The sequence below is a fragment of the Anopheles moucheti genome, chromosome 2 (assembly GCF_943734755.1).
Source record: "Anopheles moucheti chromosome 2, idAnoMoucSN_F20_07, whole genome shotgun sequence".
NCBI lineage: Eukaryota > Metazoa > Arthropoda > Insecta > Diptera > Culicidae > Anopheles > Anopheles moucheti.
The window spans coordinates 85,432,124-85,459,462 of NC_069140.1; the positions used below are offsets into that span (position 1 = coordinate 85,432,124).

The 27,339-nt window shown below is 42.9% G+C and overlaps 1 protein-coding gene across 3 annotated transcripts in view; it reads right to left on the minus strand.

Annotated features, from left to right (window-relative positions):
• Positions 1-27,339, minus strand: part of LOC128310734 (MOB kinase activator-like 2) — a 102,886-nt gene that overhangs the window by 57,903 nt on the left and 17,644 nt on the right. The window contains exon 1 of one of the 3 annotated variants that reach the window (XM_053047447.1): positions 889-1,250. The exons of the other annotated variants lie outside the window; for them this stretch is intronic. Coding sequence (XP_052903407.1) covers positions 889-1,070 — 182 coding nt within the window. The 5' untranslated portion in view covers positions 1,071-1,250. Of the gene's footprint in view, positions 1-888; positions 1,251-27,339 lie in introns of those variants that run through there. 3 annotated transcript variants of the gene reach the window in all.

The following is a 27,339-nucleotide window of genomic DNA, read 5'->3' on the forward strand; positions in this document are numbered from 1 at the left end:
AGAACAGTCACATTAACGGATATTGGCTGTTCATAGCGCAGGACGATAGTGGCACATCCGAAACCCGACGAGCGTTGCAAGCGTTGCTAAAGCACTATCCATACCTGCGGCTGCACAGCTGGATGACAGGATTGGCCAACAAGGATGCATGCAAGTGTGACTCCTTCGATCACTACATCATACGCAAAATGCAATGCAATGCACCGATGTACGATCGACAGGAAACCAGCTCAAACAACGATATACGAACGGAATTGGGATTACGCTTGGTCAACATCAGAAACATACACATCGTTATTCCAAACTGCGTAGTTTACATAATTAAAGGTGCGCTAGTACTGAGTGGACTTATGTTCTGTGTATACATATTACAAGTGCGCAGTAACATTGAAATTGAAGTGTAAATTATGAGGTCTAAGGAGTCCTTGAAGGATGATGATGACGGTGTAACTTTAAGAATATTCCATGGACTTCTGACTGAGCCTTTGGTCCACTGCATCGAAGTTCGTGAAACGAACCCAATATAGGCGTTTCGTACAAAAAGAACATTCGCTTGTGTTGTATATTAGTAATGCGACCTAAAAAAGTTGAAGACCGATTTGCCAAGTTCAAGAGCTGTGAAAAAAACAACGATACTCAACTACAGCTGTCAAACAGCTGACAGCTGAAATTCATCTGTCAAACGGCATTTGGAACTTTCGACCAGCTCAGATAAACAGGCTTAAAAGTTCAAATAGAATGACATTAAACGAACAATTTAAACTTCGTAATATTATTACGATGACCTAACCTTACTCCACATTTTTCTACCTATTTTTCCACATTCCTGTACATATGTTAAATACGTGTAAGCCTACATCTTTGCCAAATGAGGCGCCAAATACTTACGCTACTAAACCGCCGAGAAATGCGACTGGACCACCGCCGATGAGCCGGATTTTCCTGTGACAGGAATCGAACAGCGAGGGCCGGGCGTGGGGCGGCGACGAGGCATGACTGTGCAGCCCCACCACACCACCACCACCCGCTCCCGGACCGTGCCCGATCAGATGTGCCGGTGAGCGAAGCATCGCCTTCAAACGTTCGCGCAACTTGCTCAACCGGAAGAGCGTATCCTCCAGCGTTGTCGTCCTTGCCCCTTTATCGCCACCGTACCACCCGGATCGCCACGCAGAGCACGATCAAAAAGGGAGATTCTTTTTTTTCCAGTGAACAGTTGGTTGAGACCGGGTGATCCAGACGATGAAACGGGCCGTTCGATACCGGAGCCGATTACCGAAATCTGCGTCACACACTAACGAACTATAATTCTGTTTACGCTTATTTTGCGCTTTTACGCGATATAAACTTTTCCTCCGCACAATAAATCTGGCTCCGTTCCTTCAACTTGCGAGAGACGGCTACTAGGAATATCAGGAGGATGTTGCACGCTGTTCGTGCAGTTGTCTCGAAAGAACAAAAACGCGCAGAAACACGTGTGTCGGGTGAGGGTGTAAAAAATAAAGCACACACAGCAGCAAAACAAATACTAGCAAGAAAACAAACCGACAAACAAACAAAAACCGAACCACACCACTTATCACTCCACAGGGTTTGCCGGCATCGCCTTCCACATCATCTCGCCGACGGGCGTACGAACGGGCAATGGGGGGTGGGTGTGTGGGGAAGATTTCTTTTTCAATTTCTTTTGCTTTCTTTTCTTATTTTCACCCCCACTTTCACTTGTTTCGATTTTATTTTTCTTTCGCACTCGATCACTCACGCACGGAACTGCTGTTGGAAAAGGGCGAAGGATGATTATAAAACGTATCCGGTTAAGGAAATGAAAAGAACGAACGGAAATTCGAATGTGTTGCTTTTTTTTCAGTATTTTTTGATTGTTTTGTTTTGACGTACACTGCGCGCAAGTTTGTGGCACGTGCAAGCTGTCTGTGCTTCTTGCTGGCTTGTATTCACATTTTGATTATCTTTTTACGAATGTTCCACACAATCATTGCTACCTTTATCGTTTGTGTTTTTCTACGTTTGTTTGCAATTAATTGTAACTCCACTTTAATAACTTATATCGCGTTTCTATCTTAGCAACTTCCACTTTCTTGTTTGTCATATAAATTACGCACACACACACAAAAAACCAAAACAAACACACGCAAAAAAACCCTCGCAATCAACTAAAAGCAGCCCAGAGAAAAGGAGAGTGAAAATAGGATGTAAAATGAACAATTAAAAGCAGCAACGTGAAGACACAAACAAACTAAAAGAAATAGAAACGATAACAAAGTTGGGAAGAAGAAAGAAAAAAACAACAACATTATCGAAAACTCGCGATACGTTTGATTGTGCTTGTGTCTCACTTTCCAATTTCCCAGCAGCCAAGTTGTGCAGTAAAACTGAATGAATGCACCAATGTGGCTAGAAGTAGTGCAATGGCAGTGAACAAAGAAGGTGTAAGAAATTAAAGGTAAATTATATCACACCATATCAAGACCGTAAGCCGTTAACCAGGTGCAGGTGAAGTGCGAAAAAAGATATGCCCCGTACGCATTATTTACATTCAATGCAGTTTATCGTTTCTTAGTTCATTCATTTTTTCCCCCGTCCTACAGCAGACGGCCCCAGATCGCCGACCATTGTTTTCATTCGTTTGATTTTCACTTGCAACTCGGCACGATATGACACACATCATGTTTAGGTGTTTTTTTTTTTCGCCAACGCTCTTGGCACATCTCGTGAGGGGTGGCTTCTAAATAAAGTGCAGACGTTCCGTTTTTACATCACTGCCACTGCCATCTGCAGCCAGAACTGGGGGGGATTGTTTTATCGAGTGTTACACAGGCATGTTCAAAACACACTTTCGCACTTACAGAATTGCTATCGCTGCATATTGTTTCACATTTTATCTACCGTACTTTTATTTGTGGAGAAGATTCGTTATCGAACATTGTACTCTTCCTTTGACGGAACACTGCACGATCGTGGCAGCAATACTACACACCACGGAACCGGAGCTCGCGGGTAGTCACGAATCGGCGTACAATAAGGAACCACTTCTTTCACTTCTACTTCTACCGAGCACGAAACGATGATCACGAGCGAGAGATTTAAATGTTACACTTTGGCAGGGCTTATTTTCATATTTGTTTTCACTTTCGAACAATCCTGTCGTGCCCTAAATTAAGGAGAGTTAGCCTTCTGAGACTGTTTGGTTAGTTACGTAAGTGCGACATCTGACGCAGTGATGAGTTTCTAATATTTTCTCATGCATCTTAGCCCTACCAATTGTCGTGATTGTTGCTTTGTATTTTCTTAAGCAGATTAACCACGCAAAAAAAATATTCCGATTGATGTCCGTGAAAATTATTATAATCGAAAAAAAACACACGTGAGTAACCCTGTAATTAAAGCTTCGTGTTTGAAAGGCGCTGTATTAAAATAACGTACATAGTTCCAACATAATCTCGGTCCTAGTTGTGGGGACATACAATCCCGTTTTTCGTTCGCAAACACAGTTGAGCAAACAAAGCTAAATGTAAAGTAATCCCCTCTGATGCACAACGCACGCTTTTAACCAATCTGTCAACAATCTGCCTACTGTTGAAGGGAGATTTGAATGATTTTCCAACATTTTTTTCCCCTTTCCTTCGGGACAGTGACATTAGGCGGGATGGCCTCGGTTCATAATCTGGTCTTAAGAAATCGCTCGAAACAATAGAACCGTTTCATTGTACGAAACCCGAGCACTCCCCCGATAGGCGGTGAAGGGTCGGTCGGTGGGGGTTAGTTCTTCTGGGCCCGGGCTCGACATTTATAAACCGCACACAGGCGGCTCTCTTTCGTGTCGGATCAGTGTGGCGAGACTGTCGGTTTGAAACAAATCTAACCACAATGTCACACCACACGGGCGCGACTTTATGATCGTTACGCTACTTTGCGTAAGTTACTCGAGAGCTCGTGCACTATTGTCACCGTACGCATGTACACTACCAGGCTGGCAAAACCTTCGCTCCGCACCAGATGGATAAAACGGGGGGGCGGGGAGTGAGCACAACTACTCACAACTCACCCTTTTCTCGGTGCTCCCAATGTCACGTGCAAAGCAAGTGGCTTGTTTACAATAGCGTCTCACAAAAATCACTTCAGCAAAATACGATACTTAAAATCCCCCCAAAAATTGAAACGTTTCCACTTCCTCGTTTTGTGCGAAGTGCACCTCACGCACGCGCGCACACTCTCTTCTAACCCGCAGAGAGAATGGTTTAATTGTGCGTTTTGTTGTTTTATGGCAGGTTCCAGCAAAGAATGGAAGTCGTATAAATGCATCGCAGTAAGCCGAAACGTTCGGTGACATGCCGTGTGCGCTGTCAACCGTCATGAACACGAAGGCGGACCATTGTTTGGATGATTGTAAAGTGATAAGATACAATCTTACCTTGAGAATCGTGATCGTACAATTGAAAAATAAGAACGGCGAAAAGGGAGATCTTATTTCATTGAAAGATACATATCACAATGAAAACCCCACAATTGTAGAAACCTTTTTTAAAAATTCAAATGATATATTATATTGAAAAAGATTGTAATCTTTTACTGCTTATGAGCATTGTCTTGAAGGCGGTTTTCTAAAATGTCACCGAAATATATCAGCTACTATAAAATTTCAATAATACCAGAAAAAGAATTCGAATAAGAACTGAATTGAGCAGTATAAACGTCAGTAGTCAAACGTAAAAGAAGCTACGAAAATGAATTGGAAGAATAACAAGTGAATTGAATTATATTTAAACACAGGAATAAAAAGCAGAAATTAGAAAAAGAAAAACAAATGAAGAAAGGATCATTTCTTCGAAATCATATCACTCACATACATTAAAATCGATAAAATCTCTTCAGCAACGCTTCAAGTAAATTGTAACGTTTTCCCATTAACATAAAACCCATTTATTTATCTTTTATATTTCCTAGCTTCAATAAAACGTGTCTTAAAAGGGAAAAAACAACAACATTTCCTTCATCAACACTCTACATTTGCCGGCTCGAATGGGCAAAACAGCGGCGATCCTGCTCGCCACAAAATCCATTTTCTTGCCGTTTCTTAATCACGCCAAAAATTGGCCAGCAACATTATTTGGAAAGGCAATGTTTACAACAAAACGTAAACCGTGCCCAACTCGGATCGGCTACGCGGTACCGAACCGCACAAGAATGGAGGGCAGATATGTAGGAAGAAGGAAAATATAACAAATAATATATCGCCACTCCGTTTGCAACAAGGGTTGAGAAACGATCGTTCGTGGTGTTGTTTTAGCACCAGTCGAAGTAAATCAAATCGCCTGAGAGTTCCTAGGCTAGATGGAACAGAATTCATAGTATGAGAAAATACTTTGTTAAGCACGCTTCCCTTTTGAAGTACGCGTAGTAAATTCACCATTTTGCAATGACAATCAACTGTGGCGATATTTTGCTTGTTTGCTTTGGTTTTGGTTTGGAATCACAATAAAGGAAACTTTAGTTTCTAGGTCACTATTAGTAACACAGCTGTTTCGAGGTCATCGCGCCGACAATTCACAGCAATTTAGGGATGGTACGTTTGTTCCGCTGGTTTACAATTATAACAAACCAGGTAAAGCAAACCCATGAAATGCACAGTTGACTGTTACAAACATTGTAAAACGTTGCGTAAAAAGTTGTCGAAAGGCCCCCAACGAGACCTTCGAGAGATAGGAAAAAAATGTATCTCTACCAATGCTTGCAATAAGTTCATGTTCATGTGCGGCACCATTACGGAAAATTCCATCCCATCATGATCATTCACATGATGTTTGATTCGCGATCTGAGTGTTCTGCAAACATTGTATGCCCCCCTCAAAAGATCCACTCCGAGGGCGTGTAATCCCATTTGCTCCAGAACATCGATTTCATCATCCACCGCAGTGCAGCAACTCGTCCAAGGATCATCTAAAACGGTGAAACAAATTAGTTTATGGAACTGCGCGTGAATCAAACTTGCCCCCTAGGTAACAGCAACACCTGACAAACCAGGGTGTACCAGTTGCAGAGTACACCGTAGCCGCACACACCCTGGGGGGTGAAACATTATTTGCTTTACCGAACGGGATCGCTTCGAACATTCGTTCCGATTTCGTGGGAACAGGCAACAGCTTCTCTCCCGTGGATTATTGTGCCGTGGAAAATTCGAAGCCTCGATTCCGACTCATTTTCCTGCTGCAGACGAATGCTGTGGATGAAAACGCCATCAAAGAGTTGCTGACGTTGGTTTGCAAACAAAATTCTACACTGCCAACCCCCATGTGGAGAGCGTTTCATTAATTCATTCTAGCTGGCGAATTGGAAATTCCAAATTTGAAAAGGCCGAATGCTTTCAAAATCCCCATAAAACCCTTTCAATAACCTTGCTGGTAGTGTTGTCCATTCTTGCACCTGGCGGTAGCTCCACACAACTTCATACAAAATACGAGAAGAAAAACCACAAATCATTGTGCATATTGCGTATGTTTCGGATGCTCGTGACGTCAGGGGCTTGGGTTTCTTGGCTAATGAACGATCACATCTCACACATCACGCGGCAAAAAATCGATCGCTATGGAAGCACAATTACAAATGTTCATTGCGCCACCACCCCAAGGCAAACCAAAAATGGGAAGTACCCGACAGCAAATGAGGAAGTCGTTTACGAACCGGACAAAGAGACGTACAACCTCCGTAGACGTAGATTCTCCGACCGACGGTCCGTACCACTATGAACGAAGAAAAAAAGTACTCTGCTACTTACGATCCGCAAAACAAGAAGTAAAAGTGAGAGTAGGTGATTATGGAACCACCAGGTGGTGGGATTGGACACTTCGACTAGGCAAGCGAACGAGAAGAACCCAAACCCCATCGCTTGGGTCTCCCGATACTGGGGAGGGAGGTTTGTTGGACGTGCATAATGGGACTGGTTGTGGTGTTTGTTGTCCGAAGGGACGGTAGTCCACAACCACCACCAGACGGCACACGGTGAATGATCGCTGTCAAGGAAGTGAAGAAACATACCTCGCTGGACATTGTATCTGTAAGACAAGAGCACCCCGCTCCTAAGACAATCGTGCATAACCTCGCATCTTCGCAAAACTTCAACGGTTTGCTGCACTGTAGCTCAAAACGTCCAGAATGAGACGCTCTGAACAAGCGGAGTCTGATTAATTGCCCTTTTGGCAGAAGAAACACCCGGCCAAACAATGGAGGAACCCAACACAGCAGGGACTCCACATTGTACGCGGAACAGTCAAGAGTCTGTTGCTACAATTCTTCACAGACACCTCTCGGATATCGCTAGGATGCTGCTGCTGTTGGCCGATGGCACAGTGATCAACCACTTCTCGTCACGATCGGCATCTTCGCCATAGCCATAAAACCTGGCGAAGGGGTACAGATTGCGATACCCCGGGTATATACTGCGTCATTCGTTGCTTCTGCACCGCTGCGAACGCTGTACGATCCCCACCCCATTTTGTTTCCCTTTCACCTATGACCGAAACTGGCGGCTAATCTGGAGTAGATCTTGCTGACGAAACGTGATCGTTTGTTAGCGTGGAGCTATTAGCCCGTGCAGTCGAGGTATATGGGGTGTCTTTGGATATACCACATAAAGACCAACTCCAAACGATCGGTGAGGTCAGATAAGTGTGACTCAGGAATACATCTCAATGAGTCATGCATGCGTTCCAACAACCTCCGATTTTCCCTTCCCTAAACACGGTCTAACTGATCATGTAAGCAGAGACCCATGCACGGTTCATTACATTATCCGCAAATATTCAATTATGAATTTCACTTTCCTATCCCCCAATTGATGGGTAATGACCACCAGACGGACCTCGGACAAGCAGTTGTAATTAAATTGCTGACGGACAAACCGTACTGTCACAACACACGCTACAACACCTCAAGGTTAACGTGTCATATGCGAAAGCCAAGCCTCCTTTCGTGTGTGGTGTCTACGCGTTCGCCGAAAGGTCGTGCCGACGACCAAAACCGAAACTAGAAACTTCTCCCTTCCCTAGAAGCCTAAGGCTTCAAAACAAAGCCAGGCCCGTTTATTTTGCGTCGACACGTAATTTCAAGTAATTCTCTCACGCTCATAAATCCTTCGCGGTAAAGAAAAACAGACACACACCCTGGCTAGCATATCCATAATTACTCCTCATGGAGTGGAGGAACCTTCGGCAAAGTCAGCCACCGCCAGCTAGTGGCGCATCATCATCTGAGTGGCGATTTGTTTGTTCTTCTGCGTGCTCGGGTTATTAGCTTTTTTGCTGCTGCTGCTGCTGCTGCTGCTGTTGTCGGCAAGTGGGGCTGTAGTGGATGCTACAGCTGTGACACGTGATGCAGTAATTAAAAGCTCCTCAAACCCTACAGTGACGCTATCATCCTCAAGGATAGCGAATCGTTATGCCATTAAACAAAGCGCGTTCCATAAAATGTGTCCGTTGATGTTGCGAGGGATTGCGTGAGGCCATGTATGCCGGGTGTTGCTGATGGGTTTTGAAAAAGGGCGACATTGAGAGCCTTGATTAGCACAAACTTTCCAGACGAGATATCCAATTCGAGCAAGAGATTGAGGAGTTTAGGATGCGAATAAATATGAAACATCATCAACATCCAATCCTCACATAAAAGAAATCCGTGGTTTGAAATCATTTTCTCAGTTCTGAGTAGAAGCCGATGCCGAATTCTTGTGAAGTTCTTCAGTTCCACTGGGTTTCCATCCATCGTTTACAGCATATCACTGCCAAACTAGACCTCTCTTCAGGTTGTTCCTTTCCATCCAGCATTCACGCATTCCGATGAAAATGAAACCATTTTGTCTTTTTCAGGGTGCTTCTCTTTCATTCCCACACTGACGCGCGTTTCATCATCGCCCGATTTTCGTGTTTACCGAGAATCAATTCATCCCAAATGATTGATGTTTTGAAGCCCGCACCGTTTGTGAGCAACTGAGTCTCTCGCCCCAAAAGATCCTGCCAAAAATTCAGACCATGCCGGTCGTTTCAAGGCAGAAAACGGAGGTACCTCTCCTTAAAGGGAGGCTCTGACTGTCGGCTGGCGGTCCATTATGAATCAGCAGCATGAGAGAGCAGAACACAAATTGTGATTGTTTAGATCGTTGCACTTCATTCTGCCCATCGGTTAATGGCGCTGTACGGCCGTTCAACGGTTGAAGTGACTTGTGCTACGCCCGCGGGCAGATTATTTGCGATGATTTAGTGTAATTTATTATGCCCACCTTCTTTCGTTTCATGCTTGGTTATTGTTGCGCAAAAATGCGAATCGAACTTTGGGTCCGAAGCAAAGGAGATATCAGGACTGTGGCGGAACTGCGAAAGAATATGTGCACAGAATTGCACTGTGTATCCCTTCCCCAAGAATCCGGGGGGGTCAATTTGGAGTTGGAAGCTTTATTTTTGGAACAGGCGCCAACGAGACCGAACCACTGGCCTGCTCTTCTGCAGTGGTAGCTTTTTAGCCAAAACCGGTTTTTCGAGCCGTTAGCCTGAAGAGAACTGATCGGCAAAAGATAAACGGATCCGGACGGACCATGACGGGGGGAAGTCGTCGCAATCGTAAGTTTGCCGAAAGAATTTTCGATACAAAAACTGGGTGTAAAAGATTTAAGCTACGCTAAAACATAAACTGCCGGTCCGCTGTTGGGTAAAACTTTGGATTAAAAGGAAGATCAAGCCGAGATCATCGATTCGTAATGGAAGCTCGTGATGTAGGTCGTGATTTTCTGCCCGGAACAGGCCTAGGATATAATAACAACTTGAGATGGCGCAACGGTTCTATGCCAACGTCACAATGTTTCTCATCTCTATGATCGCCATGTCTGAGAAGCTTTGAAAATAATTGGATACACAGCTACACATCGCCGTGGTTGATCTCGTCGTCGCTCGTTGACGAGTAGTCATGGGTTTATTTCGATCCGTTCCAGTTTAATTCGATTATGGTTTTAAAAGTGTATTGCAGGCGCTTAGAAATGCATTGGAGCTACGAAACCGCTCTCATAAGGTACCGCTTAATTCGAGGAGCCTATTCGAGCACGACTTCTCAATTGTAGCTACTACCGGGCTGTGTTCAACGCGATCTCTCGGTCGCCAAACCGATCAAGCTCCCCGCCGGAGGGCTCTCGGATGTCCAATTGTGGTGGAAACGGTAAAACAACCAAATCCAAACCCAAACCATCATCACCGAAGTGGGCTCAACGCAATCGTCGTCGGTGGTGGTTTGGCATTTTGAAAGGCTAGCTCTAACTGGGTTAAACTGCTTGCTAGGGTGGGGGGGGGGGGTGTTGTATTGGAAACGGAAAAGCAATGACCGCCTTCCACTTCAACCCGGACACTGATGATGGACATCGTTTGGGATGGCCGCGAAAACATTGGCCCGGTAATTGTTTTTCGGAGTGGTGGATGACCAACCCGTACACTTCAAACTTCTTGCCGAGTTGGGGTTTTTGGACGACGGCACCGACGGTAACTTCAAGACAGACTGTACGATGGGGAACTGTTTGGGGAGATGTTTGCTTGCTTACTTAGTGTTGGATTGTAAATTGGTGACATTGAAAGCAGTGGCTGCACACTGCCATAATGCAGCCTACCTTTCCTTAACGTTTCCTTCGCGTAAAGAGTCTTGAAAGATCAACAGACGAATGATTAGCAATGATCGGCCAGAAGCCCAGTGCTGTTGGAGAGTTGTAAATTATTACAAAAAAGCGTAGTTTGGAGCTGGAGGTTACGGTGCTTTGGAGATGAAAATTGATGTCTAATTATATCCATTCAAGACTAACTAACTCTTCAAGCACTGGGGCAAGGTGATTTCTTTTGCCTATTGCCGAAGTACCTATTTTCCTTTAACATATTCAATCATCGTACGAAACCATTCGAAGGAATTACATAAAACCGTAACCGCTCCAAAAGGAATCCATTTAACAAACCCTTTCCCGCGTGCAACAGGTGGACATTAAGATCGTGGCTGGAGAAATAGATCATTCCGCAAGTGTACCCCATCTGTATCGGTGTATCGCAATGGCGGGATGATATAATGCAGTCAAATGGTTCAACTAGGGTTGCACCACCGGGTTTTTTAACACCTCCCCGTGAGGTATCTCTCCCCTGCCTGTGTACTATCTCGTGCGCCAACAATAGAATGTGCGGCATATCTTCTCCCTGGCTCCCTGGGGTGCAATTAGCAAATAGTTGCCGGTGGTCGATGAAACGCACAATCAATATGCTAGCATTTTTCTTTTAGAGCATGCTGTCTTATAGAGCTCGAGACAGCAATCGACAGCAAACAAAAAAAAGACGGTTGTGCGCTGTTGGTTTACTTTTGAAGTTCATTATTTTCTCGCACTTTGCGCCTTGCCTATTTATTGGACCGCTCAACGCGCCTTTCGGAGCATCTCTTAATCGCCTATGATTAATTGTTATTAACCAAAAAAGGCAAAAAAACAAGACGAATGATCGAGCAGTTCGGTATCGTTCCCACTCGGAAAAGACAACCGAACCAGCAGCAAGTAACAACCGAGCGAAAAACGACACCCTCTGTGTACCGCGCGCGGAGATCCAATTCTCATGTTCTAATTCCCAGACGCGATTAGCGCGTGATCCAAAATGGCATTACACGCGATGAAGAAAGATGAGCTTCACGACACAAAAAAAAACCCCCCGAAGCGAACAGGGAAAACAACAGTGGCTAACTTGGGAAAAATGCCGGTCCACACAGCCGGTTTTGCTGATGGTGTGTGTGGATCGGTCACCGGGCCGGCCGCCAGTGTTGAATGGGAAAATGGAAAATGATTTGCCCACCACAAATTATGAACAAAAAACGAAAACAAAAAATCCGGCCACGATGCGGGAGAAAGCCCATGTCGCCCCATCATTGGTGACCTGTATTTTAGTTTCCCGCAGCTTGTGGATGGGGCAATTTTTCTTGCAGAGGTGCAGAGCAATTTCCGCAGAATTCGTGCACAGCCGCGGTTTGTGGAAAAGCGGTTGTAACGTTACATTCTCATTGCATAAATTAAACATTTGCTTCAACCGTTAACGCGAGGATGTTCTTAGTTGGGTAATGTATCGCAGAACAGAATTTTCCGTGCTGTGTTCATCCCGCTGGGTGTTAAACACTATCGAAACTTAACGATGGATAAGCACATTATTTATTGATGACCCTTGAGCCTCCGGTGGGTTTGTTGACCGCGGCCGCGAGGCATGGTGCAGGGAGTGTCAACCCAAGGGGGAGAGGCATTAAACTCCGGTCGGCACGTCAACCCCAAAACCCGAGAAACAACCTTTCCTCCACCCGGTGTAGCGACAAATCGACCTTTTCATAATCCTGATAGCTGATTTGAGCGCTTGATCGCCCGAAACGATGGATTGTGGAAAGTGTGGGGAGGTCAATAATGCTTAATTTGATTAGCTTCTCAAGGTTCTTGCCCAATACGGCGGAGGCCGAGGGTAAAAACGCCACCAAAAACCCCGGAATGGTATTTGCAAATGCAAAAACCCGAATGTACCCGGAATCATCCGATCAGAAATGGTGGTCCGGTGATGGAACAGTGTGTTTAAATAAATAATGTTTGACAGTTTCGAAACGCGGGTAGATTGGATTAGTTTTTGAATTTAATCATTCGGCTCCAGCGAAAGGAAATGGGTCTCCTTTCCCGGCTTTCGAGCGGGTAACAGATACAAACAGAAGCAACATATGTGAAAGCGTCTAATTAAAGTTGCATGAATCGCACATAATAATTTCAAACTCCGCACGCTCAACATCGTCCAGTGCAGCCGCCGATACCACACCCAGGAATAGAGTGGAGGAAAGAGTGCAAATCCTTTTTCGGAAGCAGCCCCGCCATCCATTCGGTGCATCCAGTGCGGGATTTCTTGCTGTGATGTAACTTCCCGATACGATCCGCACAAGATAGCGCTAGTGCTGGTGTATTTTTTTTTGTCCAAATGGAAAACCCTTTATTCACGAGTACTGGCTGGAAAGGAGACAAAAAACTAGTACTCGATAGACGCGTCACTTTACTCGCTGATGTTTTATCGAGCAAATTGAATAAATTGCCAGCGCAAAACCCTTGCTAAAGGTTGGCTGGCTATTTCTAATTTATAAAACCACCCGTCGATCTCGGTAGATGTCACGGGGAATAACCACCAGAGTCTAACATGTCCATTATCTGGCACGCTGGCTGTTTTGTACGGGACCAAACCATCTTCATCGGTTTATCGGTGACCCATTTTGTGTTGGTTTTTCTTCTTTTTTTTTTTTGGTCAATCCTTTTCCCCACCATTCGTCCATATTTGATAAATCATTTTCCCTAACCTGCATCTCCATCTGCGCTATCAATTATGCAATGCCAAGCGTTTGTGATGGACGGATGAACTGATGCCTTCTTCTTTCTACCGAACAAGGCAAGATTAAGGGCTGGTTGGTACAGTATGGTTCCGTTTTTTTTCACCCCAAGTAGCAAAAAAATGAATGAATTATTAACTGCAACGGTCAACACATGAAAGTGAGTTCCCCTCCTTGTGGATAAAAACGTATTTTAAATGAATAATCTCATAAAGGTTGTCTGGTGCATCGCTTCATACAACGCTGATTATATTAAAAATATAAACGAAAAAGGTAATAGTTCACGATTTTCTGCAAAAGAAAATAGTCCACCTTATAGCTTGTACAACATCTTCTTAAATAACCATCATTATACAAAAATGCATTTTAATATGCATAGACACGTATTTGGTGCGACAGAGTGAACATAAACAAACGCACAAAATGGTAAGGACCAAAAAACAAAAAAAAAAGCAAACCTCGCATCATCCCATATTCTCGCTAGTTCCACGAAGTTCGCCGATTTCCATACAACTCCGATACGAATTCCTCATTATCATTTATCGCAGCGCGTTGATGTTGTTTTGGGGGCATGTTAGTCTGCCAAAAAAGAAAAAAACCCCCATCTGCTTCCTACGGTGTCACACACACTTTAAATGGCTTATACTTCATTTTATGTAATTCCCAGCTATTATCTCATATTTGCACCGGAAGTGTTCGGCATGGTTGTTCACACTATTACGTAGTCCGAGAGCTGAAGGTTTAACCTATTGGCGAAAAGATGGCATGAATATTGATGCTGCGCGTGAGCGCAAGATTTGCATTTTTGTTGTTTTTTGCATCTTCATTCGTTCGAGCCTTGAAAATGATGCTACGATGAGGTTTTCTTCCATTTTGCTCTAGCTGCACGTTGAATATGTGTATCGAAAAATCGAGCTTAATATTTAGGCCAGTAGAGAAAAGGCGAAGGTTTTCATTATCCTTTTGTTTAAATCAAAGCAATAAAATCTCCAAAGTGTTACGTTGCTTGATTAGGATTTGTTTGGGTTGGTAGAATATTTAGCAAAAATAAAATTTGGAAAAGAATTTTTTTCCCAAAACAAAAACGTTCCATCATTGAAATATGACTTAAATCATCAATCAATTCGTGTCGGCACTTGACCTGTTTGTGGTTTAAAAATGTACACTTTTTATGGGCCACCCTCCTCCTTGTCACCCCTCAACAGATCACCTCCTCCCGCAGTGGTAAATGGGATGATTTTGAAAATTAATTTATCACCTATGAACCGAAAGCATGAACTTTGCTGCGCTATATGCGGGAGAAATTATGAAATGGTGAGATTTTCCGATTGTGAGATTGCGTCTGCAACCTTCCACCAACCCCTAAACCGTTTTACCCGCCTGCCTTGCGATCCAAGCACCAACAGTTGAGACGGGCGTTGATTAAAAGGGATTTATTGCATTATTTATGGCGTTCATTTAAACGGCGTGACCCTTTTATAACACTGGCACGATGAATCTGGCAACAAATGGATAAAAGCACCAGCTTCGTTCATCAGTAACTTATATCGTAATTTTCGAACCACTGGGTGTTAGTTACTACCTATTTTTTGTTTGTAATTTCTGTAATACCCCTTTTTATCATTTGTGCCAAAAAAGGGTACATAAAGATCAATCACCCATTTTTGCTTAGTGTTTTTTTTTATCAAAAAGTGGGTTTATTTTGTGCTTCCTCTATCCAAAAAATTGCTACTCCCGTGTAACAACAAAATGAAGGAAACATTATTCCACGATCGATGGTTCCAGCTCGTTTGCGTCTGATCATCCGTTTTTCTTCATTTTTGTTTTGCACCTTTTCCAATGGTGCTGTACTTTTATGTGCCTCCCTTCGTCCGAAACGTCTCGAAAAATAAAAAAAAAAACAAACAAACGAACGGCAAGCTTTGCAAAGGCGAAAAGCAATAAAAACATAAACCCACACACAACCAGACATTTCGCGCACTTCTACATCGCTTTTCGTGTGGGGGGGTAGTAGTAGAGGCCGTTGCCGATTTTTTGTGCCGTTCCTGTTTTCTTGACCAAGACGTTTGGGGTTTTTTTTTCCCACTTCCCCGTTCGGTTTTGTGCGTTTCTTATTTTAACCGTGCTCGCGCACCGGGGCGTACACTCTCGTTGCATGAATTATTCTCGCATGATTTTGATTATTATTGTTTCAACTGCTGCTGCTAAATCGGACGTTCACCACACGCGTGGTGTTACACCGTTCGCTTTTTGCTAGTATGCATGTGGGTGTGCGTGAAAGGATATACATTGTATGAAGAAAAACTTTTCCCTCTTTGCTCGCTTCTCTTACTCCAGTTTGCTGCATTAAAATGCAATTAGAAACACTATTTAAAAGGACAATTTAAGACGGGTTCGTTACACGTATTACTCCAACCATGGCAAGAACTTAAACTACACAGTGAAACAGCACAACAGCTCGAAGAAGAACAACAGGTTACGTTAATTTTCACATCATTTCACCACACTTTTTAAAAAAACCGATCTTCCGGGGTTTGTTTGCTTCCCCGCGCGAGACGAGATGAGAAGAAACAAGTGGTTGATGTGGTAGAACAACTTCGCATCACTCACTGTTTCGTTTTATTTTTCCTTGTTGCTTTTTCCGTTAAGCGAACGAACAAGTAATGAGTTGTCCGATCATCGAACTTTCCTTCCAAGCACACACATCAAAGGTATTTTCTCCAGCTGTTTTTTTTTTGTTTTCGTGCTTTCCAACCAACCGACACATATACACACAACAACGCCGGATGCTGCACAAATGGGATGTGGATACAAACGATCTTTCCCTGCGCGCGTGTGTGAGTGAATTGGTTTGGTAGCGTTCTAAACGAAACAGATGAGATGAGATCAAAAGGCGAGCAATGCGACAGGTGTGTTAGAAGGGGCGCTAGAGGAAACCGTTTGATGGATGGATTTTATTGTACCTCAGAAAACCACACACTCGCACAGGCTTAATTGCTACTGACAGACAGGATAGAGTTCGTGCACTATATTCATTTTTGTTTTCGGAATTTTGTGCTAACTCGCACTTAAAATGCCACAAACTCACAACACAGTGTACGTCAACATGGTCGAAAACTTCACTCTGCATACAGCAGCGATTAAAAAAAAAACCACAACACAACCACCATCGATCGCTGTACATCATGATCGTAAGTGCTTTTATGCTTTAGCACAAATTTTGTGCGAATGTTTTTTTTTCGCCTCCTGGCCCACTTTCATCATATTATTATTCATTTTGCACAGGCTCACACATATTTTCATTATTGCACCCGTTTCAACCCACAACTGGTCACTTTCCACTATTGAACATTAACGTTATGGTTAAATTTGACACCCTTTTACCGACGAAAAAACGTACATTAAGCGCTACCGCATTTGCAATTATTGCCGCTATCGGTCGCGATCGGTCGAGCTGGTTGAAAAAAAATATTCGGAGAACACACACAGGAAAACCGGGTGGAAAATATTACCACGATGCCACGGAAACCATTCACACGCGGCTCGCGACCAATCCTCGCAACGGCTCAAAATGAACTGAGCGGGTCGGTGCGTGATCTCACCGAGCAGCTTCCAAATGCACGAGAAAATGAGTAATTCATTGTTCAACGCTCTCTTTCCCACCTCACTCTCTCTCCTTTATTTTCATTTCTCATTCTCATGGAACCCGTTGCTCACTCGCTCGTTCCTCTCACTCGAATGAATGTGTCAGTGGTTGCGCGCTTGTTTGATTTACAATGTGGTGCAAATGCACGCATAGACCAAATTGAAACAATTTAAAGGAAATTTTTACAAGAAAAGGAGGAAGAAAACGAAAATATTCGTAAGGACAATTTGCATAAAAAAACATAACTATAATCCTTTTTCACAACAATCCTGCAACTCAGGTTCGAGTGAGATAAACAAATCAGCATGTGAAAAAGAGGCTCGTGCTCACTATGGTGAGATGAAAATTAAATAAATCGTTCTCATCATTTTACTCCTTAAAAAAGATCTCTGAGCAAATGAACTCTCTCACCATGTGCACTATGGGAAAACATATCGAGTTTTGTCCAAATTTGCCATTTACAACCAATAAAGCTCAACGATTTTATTCATAAAAACTGCTCAAAATTATTATAAAACGATAAAGTTAATACTACACCAGCAACACGAAAATGGCAACTTCTTTCGCTAACCAAAACCGTAATGTCATGCACCATGATAGGTGAAAATTTATTACACAAACCTATCGGCTGGATTAGGATGTTCCTTTGGCTGGCTGATTGTGTCACAGAGCAAGCATACGATGTTGTTTACGATGTATCGATAAACAGCAACCACCCGCGATGTGTCCACAAACTCCATCCCAAACGCGCGATGTATAGTGCTAATTGTTCGCATTCGCAATTCCGATCCCAACCGTTTTCGGGATGTTAAACGATAGCACTAACGGTGTCATGTTTACTCCAGGACAACGATTGTACGATCACATGAGCATACGGGGAGGGGGGTACATTGTTTGTTCTCCTCCGCTTTCCTCATGCGAAATAACCTTTTATGATGTTCGTACCGTCCCGATAGAAGCACCAGAAGGTTGCTACATTTATGTCATTAGATTGGTTTCCTTTTTCACTGCCAATTACTCAACATTGGAAGAAAACAAAAAACAAAACACGAAAAAATGAGAACCAACTTCACTTCCGGATGTCCGCACAAATAAAAATAGTTTATCAAACCCGGAGTAACGTTTTCGGTAAGCAAGTGTATATCGTTACTCGGCAGAATTTATGGACAAATTGTTTCTCAACTTGCCTGCCTTTTGCGCGATATGCGCGCTAATGGAACGGGTGAAAACAAACAAAAATCCATCAAACAAACATTAAACCTCTAAAAGCCACGTGTGTCTCGAAAGGAAGCACATAAATATAAATACACACACACACACTTATATATATTTACAAATGGAAACATAAATATAAAAAAATGGTGCAGAAGAGTGCAAAACTAAAAAGCCCAAGTTAAAATTAACCCTGTTCATCAGTGAATAGCAAAGCAAAAAAGCAAACGGATAAAACAACAAACACAAAAAGCTGATGGAACAGTGTACGATGCACTCGTACGCTGGCTGTCTTCGCTGCTATATATTTATATTTCCATTTTCCGTTTCTGTTGTTGGGGTTTTTTTTACATTTTTTTTTTTGCAACCGGACATACACAAAGGTTTAAAAATACGATTCCAAAGGGGACACCATTTTGCACGCGGCTTTTACGGCAATTTATTCTTGGGCGATTCTAGGGAACGGGAGAAAAATATTTGCGAGCATAGTTCAGCAAAGAATTTCCTTTTCTTTTAGAAATATATTTGATTTTTCCTGTTCCATTACACACACACAACGATACTTACACGAAGCGCGTTCACGTACACTACAAACTATTACATTACAAAAAAAAGAAGCCTTGCATGAAATCGATAGAATTCAATGAATATTGTTTTTTTAAAAACGTCCTTTTTTTTTGGTATGTCATTCTGCAGCCACCTCTTTCCATCCAAATCTTCCCAAAGGTCAGCAAAATTACTTTGTTACGTTTGTGTTACTTTTCCTTCGCACTGTGCGGTCCCTTCTTCTTGCTGTTTGGGCTGTTTCACCATTTCGTTCCATACGCTTTTTGTCTCGACTCAGCGGAACCGGCGTGCGGGAGATAACTTCCCATTGAGAACTGCAACGGGAAGATACATCCAGGATCTCCTAGGCCATTGAATGGCCATCTTGCCGCACTGGCAATGTGTTGGGATAGTATCGAGAAAGGTCCAAAACCTTAATCAATCGCTTTACGATAAAGAAATCATTCGGGATGGCGACATTGGTTTATTTCGTTTTTTTTTTGTTTGTGTAGTAAAGTTACTCTAAATGGGTATCGAAATAATGAGCTTTGAGTTAAAAAGGATTCGAGAATTGGAAAATCGAATCGTACGGTACACCCAATCTGGAAGGGAGCTTATCCGATTTAATTTCATTTTCGACCATCCGATCCTCTCTGGAGGGACTCACTTATGACTTGTTTGTGGAAACTAAATTAATAGTCACACTGACTATTACGTTCTACTGTTATGTGCCTTAATATAGTTAATTTAAGTTCCAGGTGTATCGACAGTCCCAAAAAGTCTTCCATACCATGGTTGAACGCATTTCGATTAATTGAAATCAACGACCTAAATCAACTCGATGGCCACGAGAGAGCGGTACGTTACATTTCATCTTGGCCTAACCTATCCTAACCGAGCATTCGGTTGGTTAGGAAAGAAAACAGAAACCTGATCTAGTGCTGCTGTGCAGGACCGAGAGAAACTCCCGTCCTTTCGATAAGTGTACAATTAAATTAACCGCGCTGTAGGTGGCGGCCAGCAACCCTGCACCCTGCAGAAGAAACGAGCACAAGAGTAGGACGTCCTTTTTTTTTTTGTTTCGCCCAATCTTTCCAACCATTTCCATCGGTGTTTCATCGCTGCTAAGGCTTCAATCGGTCGGCACCTGGATCAGGTGTTCATGGGGAGGTTCCGCATCCCGAACCACGCTCGAAACAGAACGCAAAAGTGCTGAACGCTTTTTTCGATCGGAACCGCGCGCGCGTCCTATTTCACAGGATCTTCGGTGAATTGATTTCTTGCCTTCGACGACGTGTGACTAATGGAATTTGCTCCAATCACAAGGTTTAACTTTTCATTTCGTCTAAGTTTTTGTGACTTCATGAATGAAGCCCAACAATGAGGATTGACAAAAGGGAGGGTTAGGAATTTAATTGAAATAATTCACTTAGCCTGACAGGGACCGTGTTCGGTACACCTTCGGAAGGAACGGCATAGACACTTCATTTTGGTAGTACATTTCGAACGTAATTACCACATCAGGCGACCACGGGTGGAACATATTGTTGCGAGTAAATAATTACAAACAGTTGTTGTGCGGAGAGAATGAAAAACTTTTGCAATATTCACAACCGAAAGCTCGCAAAACAGAGCTTGTGTTTATTTTTTTTTAATTCTTGCTTCATTTAATAACATTAAATGGCACAACCGCGTGTTCCATGGGGCTTGAAAAGTTGTACCTTCTGCCGCTAGTACGCCGCACAAAAACGCAATGAGATACAGTCCTGGCCTGGCAGAGGATCTTACGCCTGTTTATTCCACCGACACCGACACTTTGATCTCGAACGACACGAAATTATTACCGACCTGTCAAGCGGTATTCTTGGGCCGTCTTTGCAACTAAGCCCCCTGCAGCAGGCAGCAAAGCTGGCACCCGGCGTCAGAATTAGATGCGGGACCATTCATCTTCTGGCTGGGACCAAACTCCGATTTCTGCTCTCTCTTTTTTTCTGCTTCCTACACTGCCTTATCATGAGAAACCCACACAGTGACGAAATTTGTTCGCTTTTTTTTAATCCAAAAGGTGTCGAGACTTCGTCCCTTGTAAAGCAACTTGTTTTGGGACTGGGAAGCAGGGAAGAAGAACTCTGTAACAAACGGTTCACAGTTCTTCATTAGCCTGGGCGTTCTTCCAGTGCTATGCACACACACACATACACACTCCAGCAGTGCAAAAGCGCGCCAGGAGAAATGACTTGAAATTAGCCGAGTTAGCAAGTGAGTTTCCCGAGAAGGGAAACTTTTCATAACCTTCTTCCTCGCCTGCCGGCAGGGCAACTGACGACATGACTGATTAGTCGGTGGAAAGTACCTCTGTAACCGGGGGGAGTAGTCTACTTTGGAAAAGTTTCCATGCTGCTTGCAGCTCTTTCGTGTTAACGAAGATGAATAAGGTACCTTTAATGTTCGGAATTCTTTGATTTGTGACGACAAAAACGGCGCTGAAAGTCACCGAAAGCACATCAAGTTTAATGAGTGGCATTAAAGGATGTATAACGATTTTGAAAAGGTATTGCATTCCGGAGTTAGATTGATGTTTGGGAAGTAAGAAGCTAGCAGGATCTTGGCAAAAATAGCTAAAACTCTTAAACCGCTATGCTCTACCGTACATAACTTATCGTGCTGACACAGCTGATGACGTTCGTCAACAACATCGACATTGAGCCAACAACAAATTAACATTTTTTTCCTTCTCTGTACATTATTTCCGATAACATTCTTGGAGCTTGAAGGTTCAAGTAACCGCTACCCTATATTGAGTAGCCTAGGTATGTTACATATCGTTACTGACGCACAGAAGCGCCTACGGCTATTGTTGGGGAGCAATGTGCTCCCCACCGGGACATGGGGCACGTGTTTATGAGTAACGGGGACCCCATCTCACCTTTACGATCGCCCAGCACGATACGGAGATTGAATTCCGATGTCGCGATCAACGCCGCCGACGACTCTCCCGGGTGTTGGTGCGAGAGACACGGTCCCTAAATCTTCCAATCAAACTCAAACGCCACAACAAAAAAGCCTCAAATCAGCCTACCACCCTGACCCACAGCTGTGATTTACGGTCCCGTTGTGAGGTTAGGTCATCGTTGGTGCACACTAACGGGCGGCATTGCGTCAAAAGCGCCGATATGAGACATTGACACTCTTAACGGGGACTATGGGGGCCTTAGACGTCTCACGCACAATTGGGGTGGGTTTGGGGATTCACGGTTCCACTGCCATCGACGCCATTCCATTACTGAGACCATGTTTGGTTTTCCATTTTTGTTTACCTCCCTTCCGAAAACGCGCAACTCAAGATCGGTTCAGTGACCGATTGAATGGTAGTTGCTGGTTCGAAACGTTTGGTCTTATCGAGAACTGAAAACAGGGAGACCGATAAACAAATGAACCGAAAGTCAAAGTACACTTACGCAACATTATCCACGAATGTTCATCCTACTGCCTACTGCCCGAAACCCTCTGCTCTGTTTAAACAAGCAGCAATGTTTAATTTGACAGGAAATACATATTCGCCTACCTGTGGCAGGAAAAGATGCATATTTACCGTTTGGGAAGTAGAATGACAAACCCGGCATTGATTCATCTCACGTTCATGAAAAATAATCGCCATCACTTACCTGAAATGAAAACGGAAAGAAAGAAAATGTTATTGATTTTCTATTATTTGACATTTGAATAAATCAATCAAAATTGGAAAATAGACTTATTTATTTTTTACTTATCTGTTGAGCTTAAATTTGCACTTAAACTAAACTTCAAGTTTGCGGCGTTTCTTTTCGTAATTTTAAACTGGATTTTAAATTTTCATGTAGAACAATATTTTATTACATTATTCTTAATATTTATAAAAAAAACTAACAAATAATAATGCGCCACACATTTCGATCAGTGAGAAATGACGAAAGTGTTACTACGTATGAACCATCTACAGCAGTGAGAAACAAATAGAAAAGGGATTGAAAGAGACAGAGCGCTAATCACTGCAACACGGAACACGCAGGATCGTAAATCGAAGGACCCCCCCCCCCCCCCCCCCCCCCCGCGCGCTCAGCACACCGAGAAACCGACCAAAGTCTCTGCAAAAACAAACAACAGCTGATTTTCTACAACCACTTGAACAGCAAAGGCACGAAAGAGATCGTACGAGATTTGCCCTCTTCATTTTCCCACTTCTGACACAAACACAACTGAAAGAGGAAAAACTACACACACACACACACCAATGCAAGGTGAAGAGTATCATTCATTCCGTATGAAAATGATTGGATGACAGCCAGTGAGCCCCACAACTGTCACCAAGCTTTAACAACGCACAGCACAGGCGAGGAGCGTGTGAGAAATGTTGCTTTTCACCGTGAGATGGAGCACTCGCCTGCTTTGGGTTGGGGTGAGAAGATGAAAAGACCATCGCGAATCACTTATCTTAGGGGGAAAAGTGGAAAAGCTACACACAAACCCATGCACACGCACACGCACACACACAAACACAAAAGAAAACACCGTCTCCTCAACAGGGTGGACATGCGCTTTATGTTCGTGTGAGGTGGCGTGAGTTTTGGTGATGATGTTATGCAAAGCAAAAGGAGAAAAAATCGCAGATAAAAAAAAAACAGACAATTAAAATATGTGCCCCTGCTAAATACACATTCCCCAATTCATTGCCACTTTCACTTATATTTTATCATTTTTATTGTTAAACTCGAATAGCATATTTCAAATATTCTTCACTGAAGTGAAGTGAGATTTCTGTGCGTGAAATTCCTTAAAGGGGAATATAACGTACATCAATACAATGCAGATGTTCCACAGTAGGCAGAGTGAAGGAAATCGGCAACACTGTATCACAGTGTGTTCGACAAAAACCGCACGGCTTCCCTAAGCCGCTCCACTGCACGTGCGATCGATTTTTCAAGGTTACCATAATGACAACCGATGGTACCAAAGTTTCCATTTCTTCAACACAACCTATGCCGCATGCCGCACACGTACGCTTCACCGTCAGTAGCGAGATGTCCTTTCAACGTGCCGTAAATCTCGATGGTGCTGGGGGGGGCGAGGAGAAAATTCACCGCCCAACAAAAGATCGATGTTTTTCTCCGCTGGACAACAACCATCTTCTCCTGCCACATCTACCCTTTGTTGCCACGCATCTCCTATTGGTCCGCGGCTATTTTGCGTAGATGAAATTAATTTCTTCGCAATCAAAAGTTGTGACGAACAACCAAATTGCTCATTGCTGGAAGATTGTTCGATGGTTATTAAGTTCCCTTTTTTGCGTTATTCTTCTTTCTACTGATAAAATCTTGCACAAAGGATATTTTACGAATTCCGAAAGCAAAACCCAACAAGAAGGAAAATTAAATTTTAACTGTATTTTTTTTTTGTCACGTCAAAGGGAACAATTTAAAGCGCCAAGTAGCAAAGTCGGCCACGTTGGAAGTAAATTTCCACTGCACGGTTGTGCACGGACCGGTAACGGAATAACACCCCATTAATGTGCGCCATCCATCGGCTGCAAACTCAATAAACACATTATGCAATCAATGGCATCATCGTCGCAGATGGAAACCTAAACAGATCACGGCGTTCCACAACCAAGCGTCACAAGCTGAATCTGGTTGACGCAGCCCTCAAGCAGCGTGGCCCGGGCAAACGATGGAAAATAGATGATGTAATGGTATCTGAAAGCTGTTCTTTGCTTGTGCTTGGTTTAACTTGATTTCGTTGGAACGTTTTACAATAACCCAATACAAAGGTAAGGCAATCGGCATTGCTGTTGTTTTACTTGCATGGTTTCTTACTTTGTTAAAATGATCTCTTCATTTGTTTTATTATCGTTTCATTAGCTCTTTACAGACATTTCTTCGTTAATTTGTTTTATAATATTAACTTATAAGACGTTTATAATATTAACGAGTTCATTTCACACTCGATTTGTTAGCTTTCATGTTCTTGTTTTGGTTTACCGTTCTGCGTTTGTTTTACTTTTTTACTCTTTTCATAAATGATTCCTCATGTTTTATATTTCATATTCAATTTTTTTTGTTTGTGTTTTTGGTTAATTCGCAATTCATTTGTTTTCTTTTTGTAGTTTTATCTTTTACGTTATCGTGTTTTAGTTCTTCTTATTTAGTTTTTTGTTTCATTTGGTCCTATTCTTCTTTGTTTATTTCTTGCAAGTTTTTTTTTCCTTTATTTATGATCAACTTCGGTCATTTTCTTGGCTTATTTATAATTTACATAAACTCGTTTCACTTAAAATTCACACTGATACTGTTCGATCAGTCTGTCTGTCTGTCTGTCTGCCTTAAAAAAAATTTCCGACTAATTGGCTGGAAGGATAGAAAAATCCATCCCGGTGTACTACACATTTGCTCAACATAATTATTTTAATCAACATTCAACGCAGTCTCTCTCCTTTCCCGTGCACGTGATACCCAAATCATTGTTCGATTAATGGCCACTAATTTCAACCACCCATTACACCACAGTCAAACAAGGATTTAAAGCAGATTATTATCCAATTTATGTTGTCCGCGCGATGGCCAAAACCAATCTTTAGACTATTTGCACCGAGCTACAAGATTCAATAAATTTCATTACCAATCGGGTGAAAGATAGAGCGGTGGGGTGGGTGTGGGGCCAGTGAGCCAAGGCCAGTGGTGGAAACATCATGCCGTGTACACAAATCCGGCTATCCTAAATGTAGCGCCAATGTGACGCCACCACACCACACACACCATATGCTGGCGATGTGGTGACCTTTTGCCGGCCCTTCGCTTAGAGGACGGATGGAAATCGATGGTTTGCAAATGGAAATAGACGTACCTTGCCGCACACGCCCCCCACGTGGCATGTCCTTCGGGAGCATACAACACTCGTAACGGGTAGTGGCAAGGGTTCAAAAGTACGCTTCGCGCAAACGAATCGTTACCGGACGATTTATTGAGATTTATTTTCGATTTGACGTTCGACGTTACCTGCTCGGATGATGACTCCGTTTACGGAGGTCCACGGATACTTTAAGATATAATATTCTAAAGGGAATTCTCGAAGAAGTAAATGTCGAAAGTGTTTAGTGAACTGTCGGTGATGTATTTCAAAGCATTTCTTGGTAAATTGCTGAAACGTAGGCGAAATTCCCAATAAAACATCTAGGAAATAAGTCCTAATCCGAATCACTTCCAATCTTCACATCCCAACCAAAATTAATTTACTTCCTGATGCCATAAATTCTGGGACATATTGTGTCATTTTCCTTTCATTATAAAAAGGAAGAAAAAAGAAACTCGATGACCACCGTTTGTGGTAATGGATACTCTTCTGCCCAAAACGGCCAGTCGAACATCAGTGACAGAAGCGATATTCGGGTTTTGGTCCGTGGGGACCTTTAACCAGCAGAAATCCGTCGATTTAACTACCGCGCTGGAGATAATAGATGTTTCACCCAAAAAAGAAAGAAAAAGGGAAGGCGCGTGACGTCGAGTGGAGGATGTGATATTTATTTTTACGACTTTTTAACGAGAGTACGTAACCGTGCCGCGTACCGCCGAACCGGTACGTTTCGGGCGAAGATTTACGTCTAGCCGGCAGTGATTGGGAGCTGATGTCTTGGGAAGTTTTGTACCAGGGTTCTCTTGTGCATTCTTCCATAACAGAAATTATTATTCTCTTGATAGTATGGACGGTTTCAATTACATTTCCTTACATTGTCTTATTATGCCATAACAATAAAAGAATAACCAGACGGTCAGATGTAAATACATGAATAAATCCCATCAAACTAACGTTAATTATTATTCAAACCACCCTAAAAAAAACTAACAACGCGAACCATTGTCCACGGAATACCACAGTGGAGAGATCTTGGAGACGACACTGCTAAAATAACATTGCGTGAATGCGTCTTATTTTTAGTGTCGCCCGATATCGATTATTTTGCTCTTGCGCGCTTTTTATTTTACTCCGTCAGACGATTCTCGTTTGACTCGTTTCCGCGGAAGAAGGGATGGGATTCGGATTCGGTCTAATTATAGCAGGGAATCTAACGCGGAGAAGGACGGAACAACCTGGTCGATGCATTTTCATTTAGCATCCACCCGGTTGGTGGTGCATGCGATCGGAGACGGTGAAGTGCTCCATTTGGAAAATGGAAATGTGCGACGTCAGACATTCCAATAGCAACAGACATTGCTAGTTCCAGAGGCAAGAACATTTCTAACGATAGTGACGATGTAATATTAGTCATAATATTACAATTACTAATCGAAACGGGTTTCTTGTTGAGTCGTAGAAATAAAACCAAAAAATACGACAATTAATTTGAATACATTTTGTATTTATGTTTTTAAATAAAGCTTCTACAAGGAAGAAGACATGCAGTGCAATTTTCCTGCTAGCCATATTGGCATACATCATAGAGACCGAACACTGTTTTCCTTAATTTGTTATATTTTTCCTGAAAATGCCAAAATTAGATTTTA